Genomic DNA, 21,234 nt, shown 5'->3' on the forward strand with positions numbered 1-21,234 from the left:
GAATTGGCAGACCATGTTGCAATATGCAATTCAATTTTACAAAATTGATTGAGCAATGTCTGATTACAAATAGTTAATTTAACACTAGTTTGATACAGTGAAAAATTTACATACAGAATCTACAGTTGCTATGATAGAGGCTACAATCATAACCACTGCCGTTTTGTAGTGAAATGTTGGTGTTCCCCACTGAAAAGGGTATGGAAATCTGATCCAAGCAGCCGTCTTCATTATCGTAGAAAAATCAGTTCTGCAATGCTGCATTGTGTATGCGTGTCTCCTGCAATTCTCAGAAACGATATTGGAAATTGGAATCTTCCACTCACATCCATTATGATTATAAGCTCCTGCCACAGTAAGCAAGAATGCATAGGCCCATGTGATTGCAAGGCCAAGAGGTACCTGAAAGCATTAAAGTGGTGAGGTCCAAAGTATTGAAAGAAGATTTCATGACAGTCTAGATCAGATTCTGCAAAAGACAGAAAACATGGAGACTTTGAGATGAAATAAGCACTAGAACTGTACCGCATAAACTTGGAAAATCCGATGGCCCAATATTGAAATATTTCTAAGGTACTGCCATGCAACAGCAATGTTTCAATTCATCTTTGATACAAGCTTATCAGTAGTAATTGCTTCTCCTATACACACACACACACACACACACACACACTGAGGTTGAACTTGAATCAAGCTAATTTTTTAGTTTCTATAACAAAGACAACCTCAGTGTTTGGCATACATACCAATGCAAACAATACTATCACCAGAATCTGTGGGATTCCAATCTCTACACATGTACCCACAATAGGGAAGCCGTATGTGAAGAATGAAAGACCTACTGCTGCCACGGTTGGTGCCACCACCACTGGGTTGATAAGCCTGCAAGTGCCAAGAAGTCGACTACTTTGAAGCATTACTAGTGACAAACAAAAGAGCATGTATTTGAAATATGAACCAACTTTTAAATTTCATTGACAACATGTACCCTTAGGCTTAGTTGCATCTATGAGAAAAGAGTAATATAAATGAGGGATAACCGATCATTCCTTGAGGTGCACGTTTATTTTAAAAAATTGAGAAGATATACACTTCAAACTTTCAAGAAGCATGCAAACAGGTTCAGTAGTAATCAAACAACTACAATTACATGTGTGACCAACCATAACAAGCTCACATTCTCAGAAATAAAGGAAAAGCATCCAAATGTATTATTTATATATGTAAAACCTGTTGCATTCTTACAAGCCAAAACTCACACACAGTACTTCTCCAAACATAGCTGAATCACAGCTTCTCCAAATAGATGGACCTATTGATCACTGTCAGGCACCGCTCTGGACTCTCATGACCTCCAAGAGCACTCAGGGTGCTCATTGCAAAGCTTTGAACCCTCTAAATAGCACCAGAATATCACCACAATCGTCAAATCCTCCATCCGAGCTTTCAATACTGTTGCTGTCAACATCACAGACCCTACTGCATATGAAGAGACATGGTAGCTAGCTAGGAATGGAATGGAAATATGGAAAGCATAATGAAAGGCAAAATGGAAAGGAAGGAAAGTACAAGTGCAAGGCAATAACCAAAATACTCACAATGTATTGATAGCTTGATGTTGACTGATATAATAGACACTAGACAAGTACAACACTATATAGTGTGACACTAGACTCTAGAAAGTCACAATGTCTATGGGATATCTCCCAATATGACACGTGGTCTGTGTGTGTGAGAGAGAGAGAGATAAAGAGTGAGAGAGACAGATTGATTGGCCTATTAATATCTTTCTTTGCTTTCTATGTAGATATCTTTCTCTCTACCAAAGTTGAAACCCAGCCTTTGGATAGTGTCACGGGAATATTTCAAGCTTTCTATTTAAATATTGGGGAATTAATGTTCTCAAGATGGAGTGCTGCTTCCTTGACAAAGTCTAGTATTTTTTTCTATAATTCATGTTACCAAGTTCCTCAAAGAGAAGGTGCATATGGAAGCCTACGTCCTATTTCTCTCCCTAACTTTGATAGTCCAGAATGGCCTCTTCTTGATCCATTCTCTATAGATGCCTTTAGAATGAAGATGAGATCAGATATTCAATCATCAATGAAGTTTACTTTCGGTTCAAAATCTGTGGATGTTAGTTAGTTCATGCCCTCCATTACATTTATTTATTTTTTCAAATCAGTCTTCATTCACAAGACAAAGACCATGTGGGTATGCAAAGATCTAGAAAATGAATTTCTTGACGTCTAGGACTCACTAGACTATAAAACACCACCTAGACCACCTAGAACACACATTTTTGACTCACTTTGGCTTCATATTCCAACACCCCACCATGAAGGCAAGGTGAGAGACTACTGGAATGGAACCAATAACAGAACATGGCAATGATGGTCATCAAAACTGTGCATGACGATCTAGAACTAGACATGGCTCCCACACAGTCTTAGAGGCAAGTGAGCATGGCTCAGAGGCTAGTGAACATAACATAGAAAGCTCATCTAGCATGGCTTAGAGGCTCATCATGCATGGATGCATGATCAACTCAAAGGTCTAGGAGACCAATGCACCAACATCTTGGAACTCTCAAGCCAAGCCTGATAAACAAACAGACCTATCAATGCCAATACATGGCTCCCACAGTACATCCCCCCTTGGCTTCATAATAGGACATGTTAGGAAGCCACACACCAAAATAGGAAAACCAATACATCTTTTTAGGAGGACTATCCAAGGCAGAGGACCTTTAGACTCAATGACAACCAAACACTCAGTTACATATCATTTTAGAGGGACTACCCAAGGCAGAGGACCCCAAAATACATTAAGCTGTAGGAATAATAAAAATAGATCTCTTAGGAGTGAGAGATGTCCTCCAAGTAGCCACTGCACATGTGTGCACATCCCTGTGAGTCGATGACGATGTCGATGAAGCACTAGGCATGGATGCCCCAAAATATGTGTTGATGAGGCCGGAGGTGCCACAAGGACTAGTAGAGTCACTCAATGTGCAAGCCTAGCACCATGGGTAATCAGAGAAGTAATCGGAGAAGCCGGAAAGTAACCGTACCACACATCAAGATCATTTTTCTTTATGTTCTTGCTGCAAATTAGTGTGGAGTCTACACACCGTTATAGAAGGCGGCGGATGAGGTGTGCAATGTGGCAGCTCGAATGGTGAGAAGATAGAGCTTGGTGGGCAATAGGAGAAGCGTGAGCAGTTGCGTGGGCAACTAGAAGGCGGGCAAAGAGGATAGCCACGTGGGTAGCAGGAGAAGCTACGTGGGCAGCTACAGCTTAGCTATGTGGGCACCAACTGGAGCAAAAAAAGATAGAGGTGGAGATCAAGATAGTGACAGTAGGCTGGAAACTATCATTCCGTGAACTCAAGAACAAAATCCGCGCGCAGGAATAATTTTCTTCACTTTTTGCAGGAGCTATATCTTTTCATAGAAAACTTGGATTGCAATGATGTAAAAACGAAAATTGTAGTACTCAAGGTCCTCTACAACTTTCCTGAAGACACAAAGTCGTGATTCTGCTTCCAGATCCAAATAGAAGCGTCACATTGTCCCCGCAGGTCACATAGAGAGCAACAGAAACAGCACCACTCCAGGACGTCTTTGTAGCTGAAGGAAGGAGAAGAGCTCACCAAGGAAAGGGAAGAGAGGTATCAGAAGCTCAAGTTGGAGAAGACAACGTTGGAGGAGAATCCCAATGTTGATGAAGCCTTCAATGGAGAGGAGTAGGCAAGGGGAGCTCCTCCAAGAGAAGAGAGGGTAGCTTCTCTTTCCGGCCACCCTCTACCTCATGGAGAAGCAAGGAGGAAGGGAAGGGCTAGGAAGGAAGGCTCTGATACCATATGAAGAGACATGGTAGCTAGCTAGGAACGGAATGGAAATATGGAAAGCATAATGGAAGGCAAAATGGAAAGGAAGGAAAGTACAAGTGCAAGGCAATAACCAAAAAGCTTGATGTTGATTGATATAATAGACACTAGACAAGTACAACACTATATAGTGTGACACCAGACTCTAGAAAGTCACAATGTCTATGGGATATCTCCCAATATGACACGTGGCACGTCTAGGACTCACTAGACTATAAAACACCCCCTAGACACCTAGAACATGCATTTTTGACTCACTTTGGCTTCATATTCCAACAGCATATACCCCTTGTCACAGGTCTCCGCATAGCTCCTGACATCTACATGGTGGCGGAGCACGAGATGCTGCGCTAAGGGTTCCTTGGGAATGGGTTCTGGTGGTATGGGACGCCAAAGCTATAGGCGCATGCTTTTGAGAATCTAAACTCTAGCTTGCATGCTCGGGGGTGGCTGGGAGGTGAATTCTCTTGCCATTTGTCTCATTGTTATTACTGATTGCGTTATTAGATCCTTAAGGGATTCGATAATTGGTATCAAAGCAGCCCTAACATGTGGGGAATCGTTTGCAAGGTAAGCAAACAAGGAGTTCTAGATCTTGCGAATCACATGTCATGTGTTTGGGGGAAGGTTGATTTGTGATTCATGGTGTAGGGTGTTCTCCTGAATTGCTCATGCAAAATTCGCTGGAGAATTCTAGCATGGATTACATTGAGATGAGAGCGGATGCAGTCTCCAGGGGTGAGGACCCTGTTTGGAGTTAACCACCTATCTCTTTAGGGAGAGACTTGTACCTTGAATTGGAGATTGAATCGTGCAGGTAGATAGTAGATGAGGAAAGGGCTGGTGCGACTGTCTGAAACCAGATCGCACAACCACAGGGAGTGATTTTGAGAAGGCAGGCTGAGTGTCAATTGGTGCGAATTGTTAGCTGGGCAGATCCCTGCTCAGTTTTGCGAGCCAGTGAGAGTGGGTACGGTGGAAGGTTCCCCCTCTCTGATTGTCTTTCTTTACAGTCTGTATGATGCATTTGTACATGAAGTGTGTCGATGATGAGAGTGGCCTGTTCTCTATGTGAACGCAGACTGCCTGTATGATTCTGTTAATTCTGTTCCGGAGCTGGCTGGTGGATTGCAGATTCTAAGAGAAGGGTGGAGCGAAGAAAAAAGCAGGTTGGCTGTTCGATAAAAGCAGGCCACCAAGAGAGATGCACTGCTTTTTTTTGGGCTGACCAGCCTTGGGAAACCCGTGCAAGGCCAAGATGCTTTTAAGAGAGTAGATTTGGGGAAAGGATTTCCATAAAAGGGGGATGGTTTTGTCCTGCTTTTGGATTGCTTTCCTCTCTTCTAGAACAAACCACCCAGCTTTCTTAGGCTCTTCTCCCTGCTATTTAACAGTAAGTGCCCAGCCTTCTCACATCATTTTGAACCAGTTCCTACTCCTGTTTTGCCTCACTTTCCTCACTACCCTGTTCCTGTGCAAGTCTAGACTGTGCATCCTTCTTTCCACCCTCGTTCTCGCAGTCCTATTGCTTTCCTCTCTTCCTTGCCTCAGCACCCCTCTACAAACTCACGTACATAATGGCTGAGGGGAGTAACATGCTTTGTGAGGAAGCTGCAGCAATTACAGTGTCAACAAATTTCTGCCTTTCTCTGCTCTACAGATCACGGGAGTAGCACCTTTCGTTACCACCCAGCCAATTCTGCCAAGTCTTCAAGCAAGAGAGAGAGAGAGCTATATCGAAATTACGTAAATCCACATTCTTCAATTCTCTCACTAACCTTGACAGACCCCAAATCCCTAGATAGATCTAGATGCCACATGTCATCCATATAGGGCCTTCCTAATGCAACATTTCACCCCTCACTTGGGATGCATTTAATTCCTTGCCCCTAGGCACATTCTTTGCACTAGGCCCTTGGTCTCAGACCTATCTAGTCTGGTGCTATCAGCCCTCACCTAGGACCTTGACATTAATCCCTCCCGATCATTTACATAAAGCGCAAACACATATATTACAAAGATAGATCCTATAAGGGAAATGTCGACTGATTCTTCCGAGGTCATGCTACCTCGGCTAGAGCGTAACATTCCTTCCCTCTTCAGACATCAGCGTCCTCGATGATAAAGTCTGGAAATACTCTCCGCAACTGATATACGGATTCCCAGGTAGCTTCGGATAGAGGCTGACCATGCCATGCAACCAACACCGTGGGTATCTTCCGATTTCGTATTTGCATTGTTCCTCGGTCCAGGATTCTTGTTGGTTTGCGCTTTGCAATATCCTCTATCTCCTGAAACAAAACCACACCTTCGATTAGTGAGTCACCAGTATGTAAAAATTTCTTTAAACGTGAAACATGAAAAACCGGGTGCACCTTACACCCCTGTGGCAATTCTAATTTATAGGCTACACTGCCTATTCTTTTCAGAATTAACCACGGCCCACAGTATCGAGGTGATAACTTAGCACACTCTCCTGAAGTCAACGACTTCGAGTGCGAAGGAATTCTGAGGAAAACTTTTTCTCCTTCTTCAAATACTCTTATAGACCGATTTTCATCCGCATACACCTTGGCTCTATCCATAGCCTGACGGATATTAGCTCTCGCAAGTGCTAGCATCTCCCGCATCTGAACTACAAAGTTCGCGGCACTAGGCACTTTCTGAGGTACTCCAATTATAGTCGGATTGGCTGGTCTATAACCATAGTTCAGCTCAAACGGACTGAACCCAGTAGATGAATGTTTCCTATCATTGTAGGCAAACTCCAACAATGGCAACCACTTGTCCCATGTATGCTGCCTCAATGACACATATGCCCTCAGCATATCTTCTAAAGTCTGGTTGACTCTCTCCGTCTGACCATCCGTCTCAGGATGATCCCCACTACTCATTCCCAACTCAGTCCTTAGTGTCTCAAATACCGCTGTCCAAAAATGACCGGTAAACCTGACATCTCTGTCTGACACTATGGATCTAGGCAATCCATGCAGACGAAATATATGTCTAATAAACAAATCCGCTACTTGCGGGGCACTAACAGACTCTCTAGTCGGAATGAAGTGAGCCATCTTGGTTAGACGATCAACCACCACAAGGATAGAATTATACCCTCCTTGTCTTGCAGGTAGTCCTACAATAAAATCCATGGAAATACTCTCCCACTTACTTAGTGGTATTTCCAAGGGCTGTAAAAGTCCGGGTGGCTTCACCCGCTCGGCCTTACTTACCTGACACGAGAAACACCGTGTCACATATTCATGAATATGCTTTTTCATCTTTGGCCAAAAGAAATCTCGCTTCACGAGATCATAGGTCTTCTCGACTCCTGGATGTCCCGCACACGGGCTATCATGGCATTGTCGAATGACTCTCTGCCTGAGATCATTCTGACCAGGTACTACAACCTTGCCATTTCTAACTAGCATACCATCCCTTATGGTATATCTTGCATAAGTTTGGCCTTTTCTGGATGCCAGGTCATCCTTTTCATTTTCCCCGGGTTTTAACACATGAGCCTTAGGCCATAAGCTCTGGACAAACTCGTCCACTTTTTGAGTTTCTCTTATCTCGGTCATTAGAGCACTCTCTAATACCGTGAAACTCAGGTTGTGCATAATGCAAGACAACGCATCAGCTACCTTATTGTCTTTTCCTCTTCGGTACCGAATCGTTAGATTAAACTCCTGCATGAGCTCTGCCCACCTAGCTTGGCGGCCCCTCAAGTCAGGCTGTTTACAGAAATGTTTCAGAGTATCATGATCCACATCCACATAAAACTCTGAACCATATAGATAATGCCTCCATGTTTTCAAAGCATGGATAACTGCATACAACTCCAATTCATGAGTTGGCCAATTCCTTTGAGAGGGAGAAAGCTTCTTGCTTTCAAAGGCTACTGGCCTTCCCTCTTGAAGGAGGACTGCTCCTACCGCAATGCCACTTGCATCGGTTTCTAGGAACAACGGTTTCTGGGGATCATCTATTTTTAACACCGGTCCTGAGACCACAGCTTGTTTTATGGTGTTAAAACTTTCTTGTTGATTCTGTCCCCAAACAAAAGGTACTTTATCTGAGGTCAGATCAGTCAATGGCGATACTATTCCGGAATATCCTTTGATATGCCTTCTATAAAACTGGACAAATCCCAAGAATGATCGCAACACGCGGTTAGACTCTGAGGGATTGGCCAAGTTAGTATCGCAGCCACTTTCTTCGGATCCATTTCTACCCCCTGTGGAGTAATTATGAACCCTAAATACTCAAGCCTAACCATACACAGTATAGTTTTCTTTTTATTTACATAAAGACTGGCTTTCCTCAAAGTACTGAACACTATCCTTAAGTGTTCATAATGCTCAGTAACACTTTTACTGAATATTAGGATATCGTCAATAAAATGTACTACGAACTTTCCGATATACGGACGTAGTAAATCGTTCATAAGCATGACGAAGGTCGCTGGAGCATTGGTAAGTCCGAAGGGCATTACCAAAAACTCATAATGACCAAACCTGCTCCTGAAAGCGGTTTTATGTACATCCTCGGCTCTAATCCGGATCTGATGATAGCCGCACTTAAGATCTATCTTGCTGAAAATCACGGCTCCATGTAATGCATCTAGCAAATCATCAATCCGAGCCATCGGATACCTGTGCTTAACAGTGATATTATTTAATGCTCTGTAATCTATACAGAGGCGAAACGTATCATCCTTTTTCCTCTTTAATATCACTGGCGAAGCAAAAGGTGAGAAACTTGGTTGAATCTGCCCCAACTTGAGGTATTCTTCCAGTTGCCTACGCACCTCTGCTTCTTCAGTAAAACTCATTCTATAGGGAGGTCTATTTACAGGTTCTGCCCCCGGGATCAATTCAATCTTATGCTGAACATTCCGCTCTGGAGGTAACCCATAAGGTAGTTCATCCCTAAAACATTCAGAGAACTCCTCTGTTATAAGATTAGCCAGCTTGGCCATCTCACCACTTTGCGTAACATCAGTGCTAGCCGAAGACTCATCCACCGACTCTACCGATGCTGTGCAAAGGTATAAAAACTCTACTTGAGCCTTTCTGATTTCCATCACGGAAACCAACGGTCCCTGAGGTATATCTTTTTCACCTCGCAAGACATAAAGCACATCATTCATCTTGAATTGATATACGTGCTTTTTCCAATCAATGGCTGGATTCTTCCTAGAATGCCACGCCATTCCCAGGGCTATATCCGCATGAGCAAGCTTGGTCATTTCAAAATCAAGCTTCTCAGCATAGTCCTGAATCCGAAGCTCCAACTGGGTAACCCTTTGGTCCCATACTTCAGTTGAACTTCCATCGGCCATCCTGACTGTATACGCATAGTCAGATGGACTTGTCTTTAATTTCAGCCTCTTCACGAGCTTGGAGTTAATCACATTGTGAGTTGACGCTGAGTCAAACAACACAATGACATCATGACTGTATACTTGCCCTTTCATTTTGATTAACTCCGTATCATTGAAGGCTGTATACCCCGTTGCTGCGGGCTTAGATAGGATGTTATCAGGTGCACTCGTCACTAACTTAGCAACAGATACACATAACAAACAAGGTACTAACCTCTGAGAAGGTCCCGCCAGTTGCATCTGCATATGCTCCGCACTGGGACTCTCCTGCATTTCCACGTCGCATTCAGATATTATCATACTAGCCGTGCGACGATCTTTATTCAGTGGACAATCCTTCCACTGATGTCGCTGAAGGCAGCCGAAGCACAATCCTTCTTTTCTAGCTTTCTCTTTTTGTTCAGGGGTCAACGAGGACTTTGACCAAGCCCGGGCTGCCATTGGAGTTATTTTCCTTTTCACCCCAACGGTGGTACTTGTCTTTACTGGTCCCTCAACCGGCTTCACCTGCTTGGTTTGGCCACCTGATTGGGAGACACTTGTCTTTGAAACCCATTTCCTCTGAAATCCCCCTTTCCTCGGGTGCTCATACTGAGTCCCTGCCTGCACAAATCCACCAGATCTGCCTCTGGCATCCTCATAGTTCAGGGCTACTGCAATAGATTCATCTAGTGTAGTCACATATTTAGCCCGAACTTCCATCTTGATCTTGTCGTTCAGTCCATAGATATAGTCTTTTAACTGAACCGACATAGGGAGAGGGTCTGTTATTTTCATCACACATTCCCTGAATTTGTCAGTGTACTCTGCCACTGACAGACTCCTCTGACGAAGATTTCTATAAGCATCCCAAGCTCGGGATTCCTCATCAGGTGGGAGAAAGTGTTTCTTGAATTCAGCTTTGAACCCTTCCCAGGTGGTTGGAGCAACTTGATCCTTCTGTTGCTTTATCCACCATCTGTCCGCTGCCTCAATAAACAGGTGTGTGGCCTCGCGGATTTTCTTTAGATCGGATTTAATCTCACAAATGGCGAAGGCTTCTTCCCACTTGTGCAACCAAACCTCGATCACATCAGAGCTGCGCTCGGTCATCCGACCAGCGTACTTCTCCGGTCTATAATTAGCGATATTAGGTACTTTGACCCTTGCGCGCTCTAAAGAATGTACACTGGGCTCTGGCTCTGCTGGAGCTTTGCCCTTATCAATCCTAGACGGTCTAGCCGACAAGGCTTGCACCATCTCCCTAATCTCATTTTGACCAGCATTCGCCTGAAGTTGCTGGTTCATAATCTGCTGTAAAGCATCCTCTAATATTGAAATCCTACCAGCCAACGTAGGTGCTGCTTGATGTGACATTGGTTGTGTTGATTGAGCTCTAGACTCACTAGGATTCACCCTTGAACTCTGCCCTTCTGCTTCCATTTTGTTGAAAGGGAAATTTTTTTTTTTTTTTTTAAATTTTTGGTTGTGTCTCTTCTTTTTTTTTTTTCTTTGCGCGGAAATTCCAAAAGTACGGCACTTCAAAATCCCTTTCTGTACCGGAACAACTACTGCAGACTGAAAACTTGAAATATATATAACAAAGGGGAAAGAGATGCCCCCTGGATATCCTCGAAACTCGTAAAATGACTCTGCCTTATTAGATACACGGGTTGCAATCTTCACAGACTGAACGCCTTCAGAATTCCCAGTCCAAGTGCTGGCGACAGCCCCTTTGAAGCATTTTCATTACCAGGTGTCTTTTCTGTGGATATATCTTTCTTTGCAGATTGCTGCCGCTTTTGCTTTGGTATGGAAATTCTTGTTGGAGTTTCTTCAGTCTTCCGTGCTGAATCTATACCTTTACCCCTTTGACCAAAAGCGATAAGGCTTTGCCAATATTCTGCACTCTTAACCCCAACATGAATCCGCTTCATCAGTTGACCCAACGACCCCTTTCCGAAATGCGTTGACGTCCGCTTGAAACTGACGAAATCACCCGTCACCACCTACCGTCCGTCGACGTAGCTCCAAATAGACCACGGTGACCTTTTACTTCGATGCATCAGTTATGCGTGTCGCTCGCTCTTCCACGACCCATGTCTACTTACTGATAACCAGCCATATTCCAAAGCGGAACAAACAGGTCAGTACGTGACGGTCTTCACCAAATTCGTCGTAGATTGTGCGTGTCGCTCAATCACGCATCGCGTGTCTGCGCTCCCTTATCACGACCAGTCCTAACACCCCGCCACGTTCTGTCACGTGAAGACCACAATCCCTCTGTCTGAGTCTCCGTTGGACGTCACGCTCAGCAGTCCGTCCCTGTTGTTCGTCGTTACTAATCTCATATCCCTCGATCTCTAACTTCGCTCTGATACCAAATGTCAACAAATTTCTGCCTTTCTCTGCTCTACAGATCACGGGAGTAGCACCTTTCGTTACCACCCAGCCAATTCTGCCAAGTCTTCAAGCAAGAGAGAGAGAGAGCTATATCGAAATTACGTAAATCCACATTCTTCAATTCTCTCACTAACCTTGACAGACCCCAAATCCCTAGATAGATCTAGATGCCACATGTCATCCATATAGGGCCTTCCTAATGCAACATTTCACCCCTCACTTGGGATGCATTTAATTCCTTGCCCCTAGGCACATTCTTTGCACTAGGCCCTTGGTCTCAGACCTATCTAGTCTGGTGCTATCAGCCCTCACCTAGGACCTTGACATTAATCCCTCCCGATCATTTACATAAAGCGCAAACACATATATTACAAAGATAGATCCTATAAGGGAAATGTCGACTGATTCTTCCGAGGTCATGCTACCTCGGCTAGAGCGTAACATACAGCAAAAGCATGTCTCTGTATGAGAAGCCTCATGACGAAGAGGGGGATAAATAGAATCAATAAGGACAATCGTGTGACCAAGGAGTAACACGTGGAGCTGAAGTGATTTGAAATGCAGATGAAGGAGTTGAAGAATATGTTCATGACCCAAGAGACACGAGTTATGGGTTAGCAGCGGGAGCTGGTGGGGGTGTACCTGTAGCACCATCCTTTACACCCGAGGCTTTCACAGGTGAGAAAAAAGATAGTATGCTTGAGAGTATAGATACGTGATTGAACCGGTGGCAGGTACACTTCTCGTGCCACCCTTTTTCTGATGCACTTCAGATTCATATGGCACGAGGAATGTTGAAAGGAAAGGCTTAACTTGCTGGTGTGAGTTGAAAGAGAAACCTAAGACTTTGGGAGAGTTTGAAAAAGTATTTAAAGAAGAATTCCTTCAGTTGGAGGATGAGTCTAACCTCATCTCCAAGTTTACTTCTATGACGAATTTACAGTTAGATGCATACCTACAACGATTTCGAGAGTTGCAATCTAAGGCCACGTACATGGATCCAACAACTTTATGTGGATTTTTTCTTTGATGGCTTGGGAAAAAAACATAAACTTCATGCATATCAAAAACCTCGAGGAAGCAATTCGATCTGCAAAGATTTACGATGATATTATGGCCAAAGAAAGTTCTTCACAGAAACCTCAGCTGAAGCAAAGGAATTTTAGATAGAAGAGATGAGAAAAAGTCAATATTCATCAATGTCTAAATCATAACTAAAGTATTTGTTTCATACAATACTAACAATTTATGACAACTTTTTAAACCATGAATAATGGGTGAGAAGACCCACAAAGTTGATATATAAACGTAGCATCTAAGTTTTTTTTTAGTATTATTTTTTTCGAGGGCATGACCATTTGATCATGAGAGAATCCGAAAGACTTTGGACTAGCCTATTCCTCAGACAGTGTGGCAAATTCAAGGGTTTCTAGGAGTCACTGCCTTTCTGAAGACGTCAGTGAGGGACTATTCAAAGCTAACCATTCCTTTAACAAACCTCCTTAAACAACATGAACATAAATGTAGCAGAGTATGCCCTGGAATGAAAAGCTTGATGAGGCTTTTTAGACCCTCAAGGTTAAGGTGAAAGAGTCACCTATATTGGCTTAACCGGATCCTAGCCAACCACTCGTGCTTGAGGCTGATGCTAGTGTCTTTACGGTAGGAGGACCAACCTTAGCTTTTGAGATTCAGATGCTAGATGGTACCCAGGTTTGGTGGCATACTCGGAAGGAGGAATTATATACGGTTATTCCTGCATCGAAAACTTGGAGACTATCTTTATGGATCGAAGTTTGTTGTATTGATGGTAAGAGTCTATTAAGTACATCTATGATAGGCTTGAAGTGAGGGGAAAGAGGGCATGGTGGCCTGAATCAATGCAAGAATTTGACATGGTGATCAGGTACTGGAAAGCTAGTTAAATGGGATTGCTGATGCTTTGAGTTGCATCCTTGAGATAAACTCTTTGATTTTTACCAAGATTGGAACTGACCTTTTGATTGCTTGAGAGGGCTATGTGTGTTCAAGTACCGGGTGCTATAATGCAAATGGATCCACCACTTGTAAGCTTCACTACCTAGAGACAATCTTGCCTTACTCACTTGCATCTTAGTTGTCAATTCTACATTCGGAATTCTATCATAGGCTTGCATTGAGGGGAAAGAGGGCACGGTGGCCTGAATCAATGCAAGAATTCGACATGGTGATCAGGTAGTGAAAGGGTAGTTTGAATGGGATTGCTGATGCTTTGAGTCACATTGTTGAGATAAACTCTTTGAGTTTAAACAAGATTGGAGGTGACCCTTTGATTCCTTGAGAGGGCTATGTGTATTTAAGTGCCGGGTGGTCAATTCTACATTTGGAATGGATTACTATTTTGAAATGCAAATGTTTGCATTCTTGTTGACATGAGATTAGTAGGAGGATCCTACATATGTCATGACACTCCGACCGCAAGTCATCTGGGAATTCATCAAACCTATGATTTAGTAAAGTGGACGCTTTACTGGCCTATGATGAAGACCAAAATTATTGATTATGGGATAAAATGCCAATAGTGTCAAGTAAATAATGTATAACGACTAAAAGCTGGAGGGTTGTTGCATCCTCTAGATATCCTTGGAAGAGTATTTCCATGGACTGCATTTTGGGGTTATTTTGAATTAATTGAGGGCATGATGCTATTTGGGCAATGGTAGATAGGTTGACAAAGATGGCAAGATTCTTACCTACCAAGACAACCGTAAAAGCTACCGAATCAGCTCACTAGCTGGTTGAGCAATTGTTCAGATTATGTGGGTTGCCTTGTGACATAGTCAATGGCACGTCTAGGGAGTTTCAAAAATTGGGAACTACTTTGAGTATGAGTTCTATTGATCATCTTCAGTATGAGAAAGCGTGAACTAGATATGCTTTGAGCACACGTCTCCAAGAGGCCATTTGATTGGAAAAGGTATCCGCCAATGGTGGAATTTGCCTATAATAGTGCTACGCATACCGCAATTAATTATTATCCATTTTCATGCTTATATATGGATATCAACTCAAGTCTCCAATGATGGTTGGATCAAAGGGTATTCAGCTTGATGAAGGCAAGGATTTTTTGCAAGACACGCAAGAGATGTTTTTCAAGGAAAAAAGTGCAAGAGATGTTATCAACTGCATGAGAGAATCTATCAAGAGTACTCGCAAGGTAGAGCATGTTTTGATGCTAATAGCTAGCGTTCGCTTCCCTCTCCGAATGGGAAGAGGGCTAAGTGCGAGAATGGATGTGGCAACCTTGGGGCCACCGTAATCCAATTTGGAAAAAACCTAGCAAAAGGCCTAATGTCTTTGCAGTTAGACACTCAATTCAAAGGGAGTGTTGCGAGGTACCAATCCCGAACGTGTCTTTTTGAAGTGTGAGATACTTCTCCAATAAGAATGTGTATATGTTCTATGGTGATGTCCTCCTAGAGAGCTCTGGTGACCTCATCTCGCACAAAGAGATGATTTTCCTGGCTGCTGGATGTAATGGGTATTGGACATGGCCATTACATAGATCAACATTGAAAAGATTGACTCAAATCTCAAGTATAATGATGTGTACTATGGAAAGAATCTTGCTAAAGGAGTGAGGAGAGGATTACTAAGGGTACGAGCGTGAGTGTGGGAGTGAGAGAGAGATTGTGAGTGAAGAGGTGAGCTGCATTGTGTGCAAGGAGAGAGTTGAGTGAAGAGGGGGGGGGCGGGGGGTTGAGGTGTACACGAATGAGTGATTGTGTGTGTTGTGGATTTGTTTGCATGAGAGAGAGTGAGTGTGTGTGAGTGTGAATGTGTATTCACATCAGTGAGTGTATGTGATGTGGGTGAGTGATTGTTTGTGCTGTAGATGTCTATGTTTGAGAGAGAGTGTCAGTGAAGTAGAAGTGTGAATGAAGGAGCGTAAGAGAGAGTGTGAGTGAAGGAGGAGTGTGTGTGGGTATGTGAAAGGTGTGAAGATAGTGTGGGAGGAGAGAAATGTGTGTGCATGTGTTTGTCTACTTGTATATGTGAGTGTGTGTGCAGATTTGTGTGAAGGTTCGTGAAAGTGGGTTTGAATGTGAGTGTGTGTGGGAGAGAGGGGGAGAAAGAGAGGGCGACAGAGAGAGAGAGAGAGAGAGAGAGAGCACACCCACCTTTGGATTGCACCATCATCTGGTGACATGTGTTTCACTTCTGGCTTTTGTTTCTTATTTGCATGTCATATACCTAGATGAATCCAGGAACATTCCCAAACTCATCCTCTAAAAACACAACCTAGTGCAGTTTCAATCTCGTGATAGTCACTCACAAGGTTGAAAACCATAAACTCCATCATGCATAGCAGGGACTAGCTACTATGACATCCCCACTGACGTCATCAGCGCCCAACAATGGGGGTAGACCATAATATAAAAATATGCTCACACATACAAATCCACACACCCACACATACTTGAGCATCCATTTATACAAAGTCTTCGTACGGAGTTTCTGTCGGCACTCCAAAGGTGAAGGGCAAACTCAGCCATGACGAAGGCTAGCACTAAAGGAGAAGGCCAATCAAAAGGTAGTCCAAAATCTCTTCATTCAAGCTACAACTGCTTGTGAAGTCTAAACATTTTCATTTTAGTCTCCCCCCAACGAGCATCTAAATCTAAATCTAGCTGATAGGGCAACGCACCATTTAAGATAGAAAGAATTATCACAATATCAGCAAGCCACAACTTGGATGAAAACTTCACAAGGTGAAATTTGCATGTCCGCTAATACGGCAAAAGCATATACCTAGATGAATCCAGGAACATTCCCAAACTCATCCTCTAAAAACAAAACCTAGTGCACTTTCAATCTCATGATAGTCACTCACAAGATTGAAAACCATAAACTCCATCATGCATAGCAGGGACTAGCTACTATGACATCCCCACTGACGTCATCAGCGCCTAACAGTGGAGGAAGACCATAGTATAAAAATATGCTCTCACACATACAAATCCACACACCCACACATACTTGAGCATCCATTTATACAAAGTCTTCGTACTGAGTTTCTGTCGGCACTCCGGAGTTGAAGGGCAGACTCAGCCATGAGGAAGGCTAGCACTAAAGGAAAAGGCTAATCAAAAGGTAGTCCAAAATCTCTTCATTCAAGCTACAACTGCTTGTGAAGTCTAACATTTTCATTTTAGTCTCTTCCCAACGAGCATCTAAATCTAAATCTAGTTGATAGGGCAACGCACCATTTAAGATAGAAAGAATTATCACAATACCAGCAGGCCGCAACTTGGATGAAAACTTCACAAGGTGAAATTTGTGTGTCTACTAATACGGCAGAAGCATATACCTAGATGAATCCAGGAACATTCCCAAACTCATCCTCTAAAAACACAACCTAGTGCATGTCATGGCTTAGTAAGAAACAAGCTAAAGTTTTCTGTCCTCAGTGAAGTTGAGAATAAAGCAGTAGTTGGTTCTTTCCAAGAATTGATAAAAAGTTACTTTCTATGGGGAAAAAAACAAGAAAAAAAAAGTGGCAAATGCAGCATTATGGAATCCATGTGGTTAAGGAAGTTAATGCACGATTTTCATCATTGATAGGATGGTGTGACCATTCCCACTTATTGTGATAATCAGAGTTGCCTTTCCATTGCAAAAAGTGCGGTCTTTCATGCACGCATGAAGCATATTTTAAGTCATTATCATTATATTTGGGATTTCATCGGGGACAGCTTCATTGACTTCACCTATTGTCCATCTATGGACAATGTGGTGGATATTTCACCAAAAGCCTTTGCAATTTGAGAAGGCTTGGGGATGAGACGTATTACAAAAATGTTGCGGGAGGATGAATTTATGCAACCATGGTACTTCAGGTACACTAGTACTTTGAGAGGTTTCCATGGATACTTAAGCCATGCCATTGAGGGGGGAATCCATGGCATCTGCGCACACGAACCTATCCGGGTCTGGTGGTGCCTCATCAATCTCTCGTGATCCCTCCCCCAACTCTCGTGATCCCTCCCCTGACTCTCGTGAGCCCTCCCCCAAGTATCGTGAGCCCACTCCCCAGTCTCAGGACACCTAGCAGCCTTCTCTTCTCCTTTGGACAGAGGAGACATGATAGATTTCTAGAGAGACTAGACCGTTTCTATGTTGGGGACTGGGCACTACACAGAGGCGGATCTATCGAGATTCTGGCAGGTACCACGATGTCAGACCACTCTCCAGTGGTACTTCACTTGCATCAGTCCCGCCGAGGTCTCCCCCAAAAGGGGGTCCGTATTTTAGAGGACCTCCTGCAGGATGAGGAGATTCCGCAGGTCATGGCAGGGATTTGGGAGCAGTCAGAGACGGCACCCTGTGAGGGTTGGGCTACGTGGGTGGCCGATGCGATTCAGAGGAGCAGTGAGGAGCTCCGGGCTCACGCCCTTCGGCGGAGGAGTACCCTTCAGGAGTGAGAGCGGGCTTTGAGGAGAGACCTCGCATCCATTGAGAGGCTCAGGGAGCAGGACCTAGTGTCTCAGTGGCTTAGTGACAAATTCGAGAGCGCTCGCCTCGAGCTCTAGGACACGGAGGTGCGGTGGATTGAGTTCTCCTTTCATTCCTCCCGGGCTCGATGGGTGCAACAAGGGGACAGGATGACAAAGCAGTTCTTTCATGCCACTGGGCCTCGTTCAACAGGCGCACAGCTACAGCGTCTTCGAGACTCGCAGGGCATCATGCACACTAACCCGCAGGAGATTCTGGACATAACCACGGGTTTCCACAGCCAGCTCTTTCAGACGGAGAGGATGACCCCAACTGGTCTTGTGGCCCGAGAGCTAGTTTGGGATCACGTTCCGCCAATAGTCTCGCAGGACTTATGCAACAGACTTGAGGAGCCTTTCACAGATGAGGAGCTTTGGGAAGCCCTCAAGGCTCTCCCGACCCAGAAGTGCCCAGGTGAGGATGGCTTTGACTCCGGCCTTCTTCCGGAACTTCTAGGAGATTATCTCCACCCCTTTCCATCTAGCTTGCCAGGAGATTTTTGACACAGGCCTTCTCCCTCAGTCTTTGAGCAGGGGGTGGATTTGTTTGATCCTGAAAGGGGGAGATAGGTCAAACATCCGATAGTGGAGGCCAATCACTTTTGCTTGATACTGCATACAAGATCCTCACCAAGGTCTTGAGTTTGCGGTTACGGCCCCACCTTACCGACATCATTCATGACACACAAACTGGGTTTGTGTCCAGGAGCGTAGCATCCTGGACAACATCTTCACATTCTGGGAGGTAGTGGATTAGTCCAGAGAGGAGTCATAGCCACTGGCCGTCCTTCTCTTGGACTTTGAGAAGGCCTACGGTAGGGTGGAGTGGTCTTTCTTGGAGGGCACTATGAGGAGATTAGGTTTCTCAGACAAATGGGTCAGAGGAGTTTCAGCGCTATATGCAAGGAGCTCTAGCCAGATGCTTATCGGAGGACACACAGGTGAGGCCTTTCCTCTCTCTCGCTCAGTCCACCAGGGCTGCCCACTTGCTCCCTTCCTCTTCTTGTTTGTGGCGGAGGCTTTGGGCTACTATTTGAGATCACAGGTGGCGGGTCTCACAGGGCTGAAGCTCCCAATTAGACAGGAGGAGGAGCTACTTGACTTGGAGTTTGTAGACGACACGGCCTTGTATGTTGAGGGCACCACAGCGAGTTTGGAGAGAGTCAGGGGTGCCCTTGCTATTTATTGTGAGGCCTCGGGGGCACGGATCAACTGGACGAAATCTATAGGTTTCTTCACAGGCTTTGTGGAGACACAAGAGATTCGTGAGTGGGGGAGTGACTTTGGCTTCATATGGATATCGTGGGGCCAGACAGCAAGATACCTCAGAAGCCAGGTGGGTATTGACATTACAGCAGAGCAGCAGATTGCCCTGGTCCTTGAGAGTGTTTGGCGCAAGCTTCTCTATTGGAGCTCGACCAAACTCTCCTTAGCAGGTCACGCCTTAGTGGCAAACCAGGTCCTTCTTGCCACGGCCTGGTATATCGCCTCCTATTGGTGCTTTCACAGAGGTTGCATTGGGCAGCTCCGACGGTTGGTACGGAACTTCCTTTGGGCAGGTTCATATGGCACGAGGAACACTAGGGCTCGATTAGCTTGGCAGACAGTGATCATGCCGCCGCAGGCACTGGGAGGCTTGGGTGTCATTGATCCGGAGAAATAGAGCAGGGCCCTTTTGGGCAAGTTGGTTGTTCGTGGCCTCACCCTAGGGGCAGAGCCTTGGAAGCTCCTCTTACAGCGAGGGCTTCTGAGGAACACCCCACGCACTAGGGGACATTGGCAGCCTTCACATCGATGGATCTTCTCAGAGGCCCCCCTTACAGGGAAGGGCTCCCCCCTGATGAGGAGTCTTCACAGGGTATGGCAGAGACTGGCAGGGGGTCTCATGCTCTGCCCAGATGCAAAGAGGAGTTTGAGCGCTAGCCCCTTATGTGGCACTCAGAGATCAGAGATCAGGAGGGCCGTATGCTCGGACAACGGACTCACATTGGTTGGGCACAGTGGGACAGTGGTCTAGCAGGGTCCTTTGGCCATTGGAGCAGACTACCTATGGAGACAGAGGCGAGGCTTGATGCCCTAGTGCATCTGCGAGGGGCATGGCAGCGGATGGGCGAGATTGACTTCGCCATTCCGAGAGACAATAGATGGTTGGGGAAGTTTTCCCGTACTGGTGTTCCCTTTAGGATATTGATGCAGTGTGGCAGCACGCACCCCGGCTTCTTCCTTGTAGGACCCGGAGGCCTACTTCAGCCACTCACTTAGAGTGACCCCGAGATGGATGGGAGTCTAGCATATGATCAGAGTGGTGGGCCATTTGGGGAAGTTGTGGCACATTGACCCTCCTAGTATTTCATAGCAGGATGCCTCTAGATGGTGCCTTTGGCTGTGGGAGGATAGACCCCTGAGGGAGGTCTAGTGGGATCCGAGAGAGTGGTTCTGGCCCTCCAGGGGCCTAGCTGAGCAAGTGGATGAGGTGCCCTTCTTCTCCTACACCATACGGATTGGCAGGAGACTTCAGATGGACTCGTCGAGGTGGACCCCTTCGAGGGAGAGACATTGGGTGACCTAGAGAGTGCCCCGAGATGTGCGATCCAGGTTCTGGACACGGTTGTGGTCCAACTTACGGCCAAGGAAGATCTCTTACTTCTTTTGGCTGACCGACCATGGAGGCTTGCCCATCGGACCGTGGTTGGAGCACATGTGACAGTGCCATTGTCGCTCCGATGGTGCCCTAGAGACTATCCCACATTGCCTGTGGAGCGCAGCGAGGATCTGGATGGGAGGCCCTCAGGATCATGCCACGTATGCACAGTCTTCATAGAGACTACACCTGGGGGATGGTGGCTTGGTTGACAGAGGGAGGACACGCATTTCAGATTGATGAGATCTCCCCAGCCTACCGGATACAGGGTCAGAGCATCCACAGGATCGCACTCCATGAGGCAGTCCCCCCTGACAGTCTAGCTCCTCCTCCTAAGGAGGACAGTGTCTGGGAGGTGGTAGCCAGCATCATGGCTTGGAACATTTGGGTGGCTCGCTGCAGT

The 21,234-nt window shown here is 45.2% G+C and overlaps 1 protein-coding gene across 1 annotated transcript in view; it reads right to left on the reverse strand.

Annotated features, from left to right (window-relative positions):
• Positions 1-21,234, reverse strand: part of LOC147882825 (nucleobase-ascorbate transporter 12-like) — a 74,240-nt gene that overhangs the window by 40,579 nt on the left and 12,427 nt on the right. Inside the window, exons 6-8 of the mRNA XM_087400514.1 lie at positions 747-882; positions 526-576; positions 115-402 (exon numbers count right to left, since the gene is read on the reverse strand). Coding sequence (XP_087256640.1) covers positions 115-402; positions 526-576; positions 747-882 — 475 coding nt within the window. The remainder of the gene's footprint in view (positions 1-114; positions 403-525; positions 577-746; positions 883-21,234) is intronic.

Source organism: Dipteris shenzhenensis, chromosome 29, assembly GCF_047967505.1.
Source record: "Dipteris shenzhenensis isolate YYH24624 ecotype China chromosome 29, Dip_SZ_1.0, whole genome shotgun sequence".
Lineage (NCBI taxonomy): Eukaryota > Viridiplantae > Streptophyta > Polypodiopsida > Gleicheniales > Dipteridaceae > Dipteris > Dipteris shenzhenensis.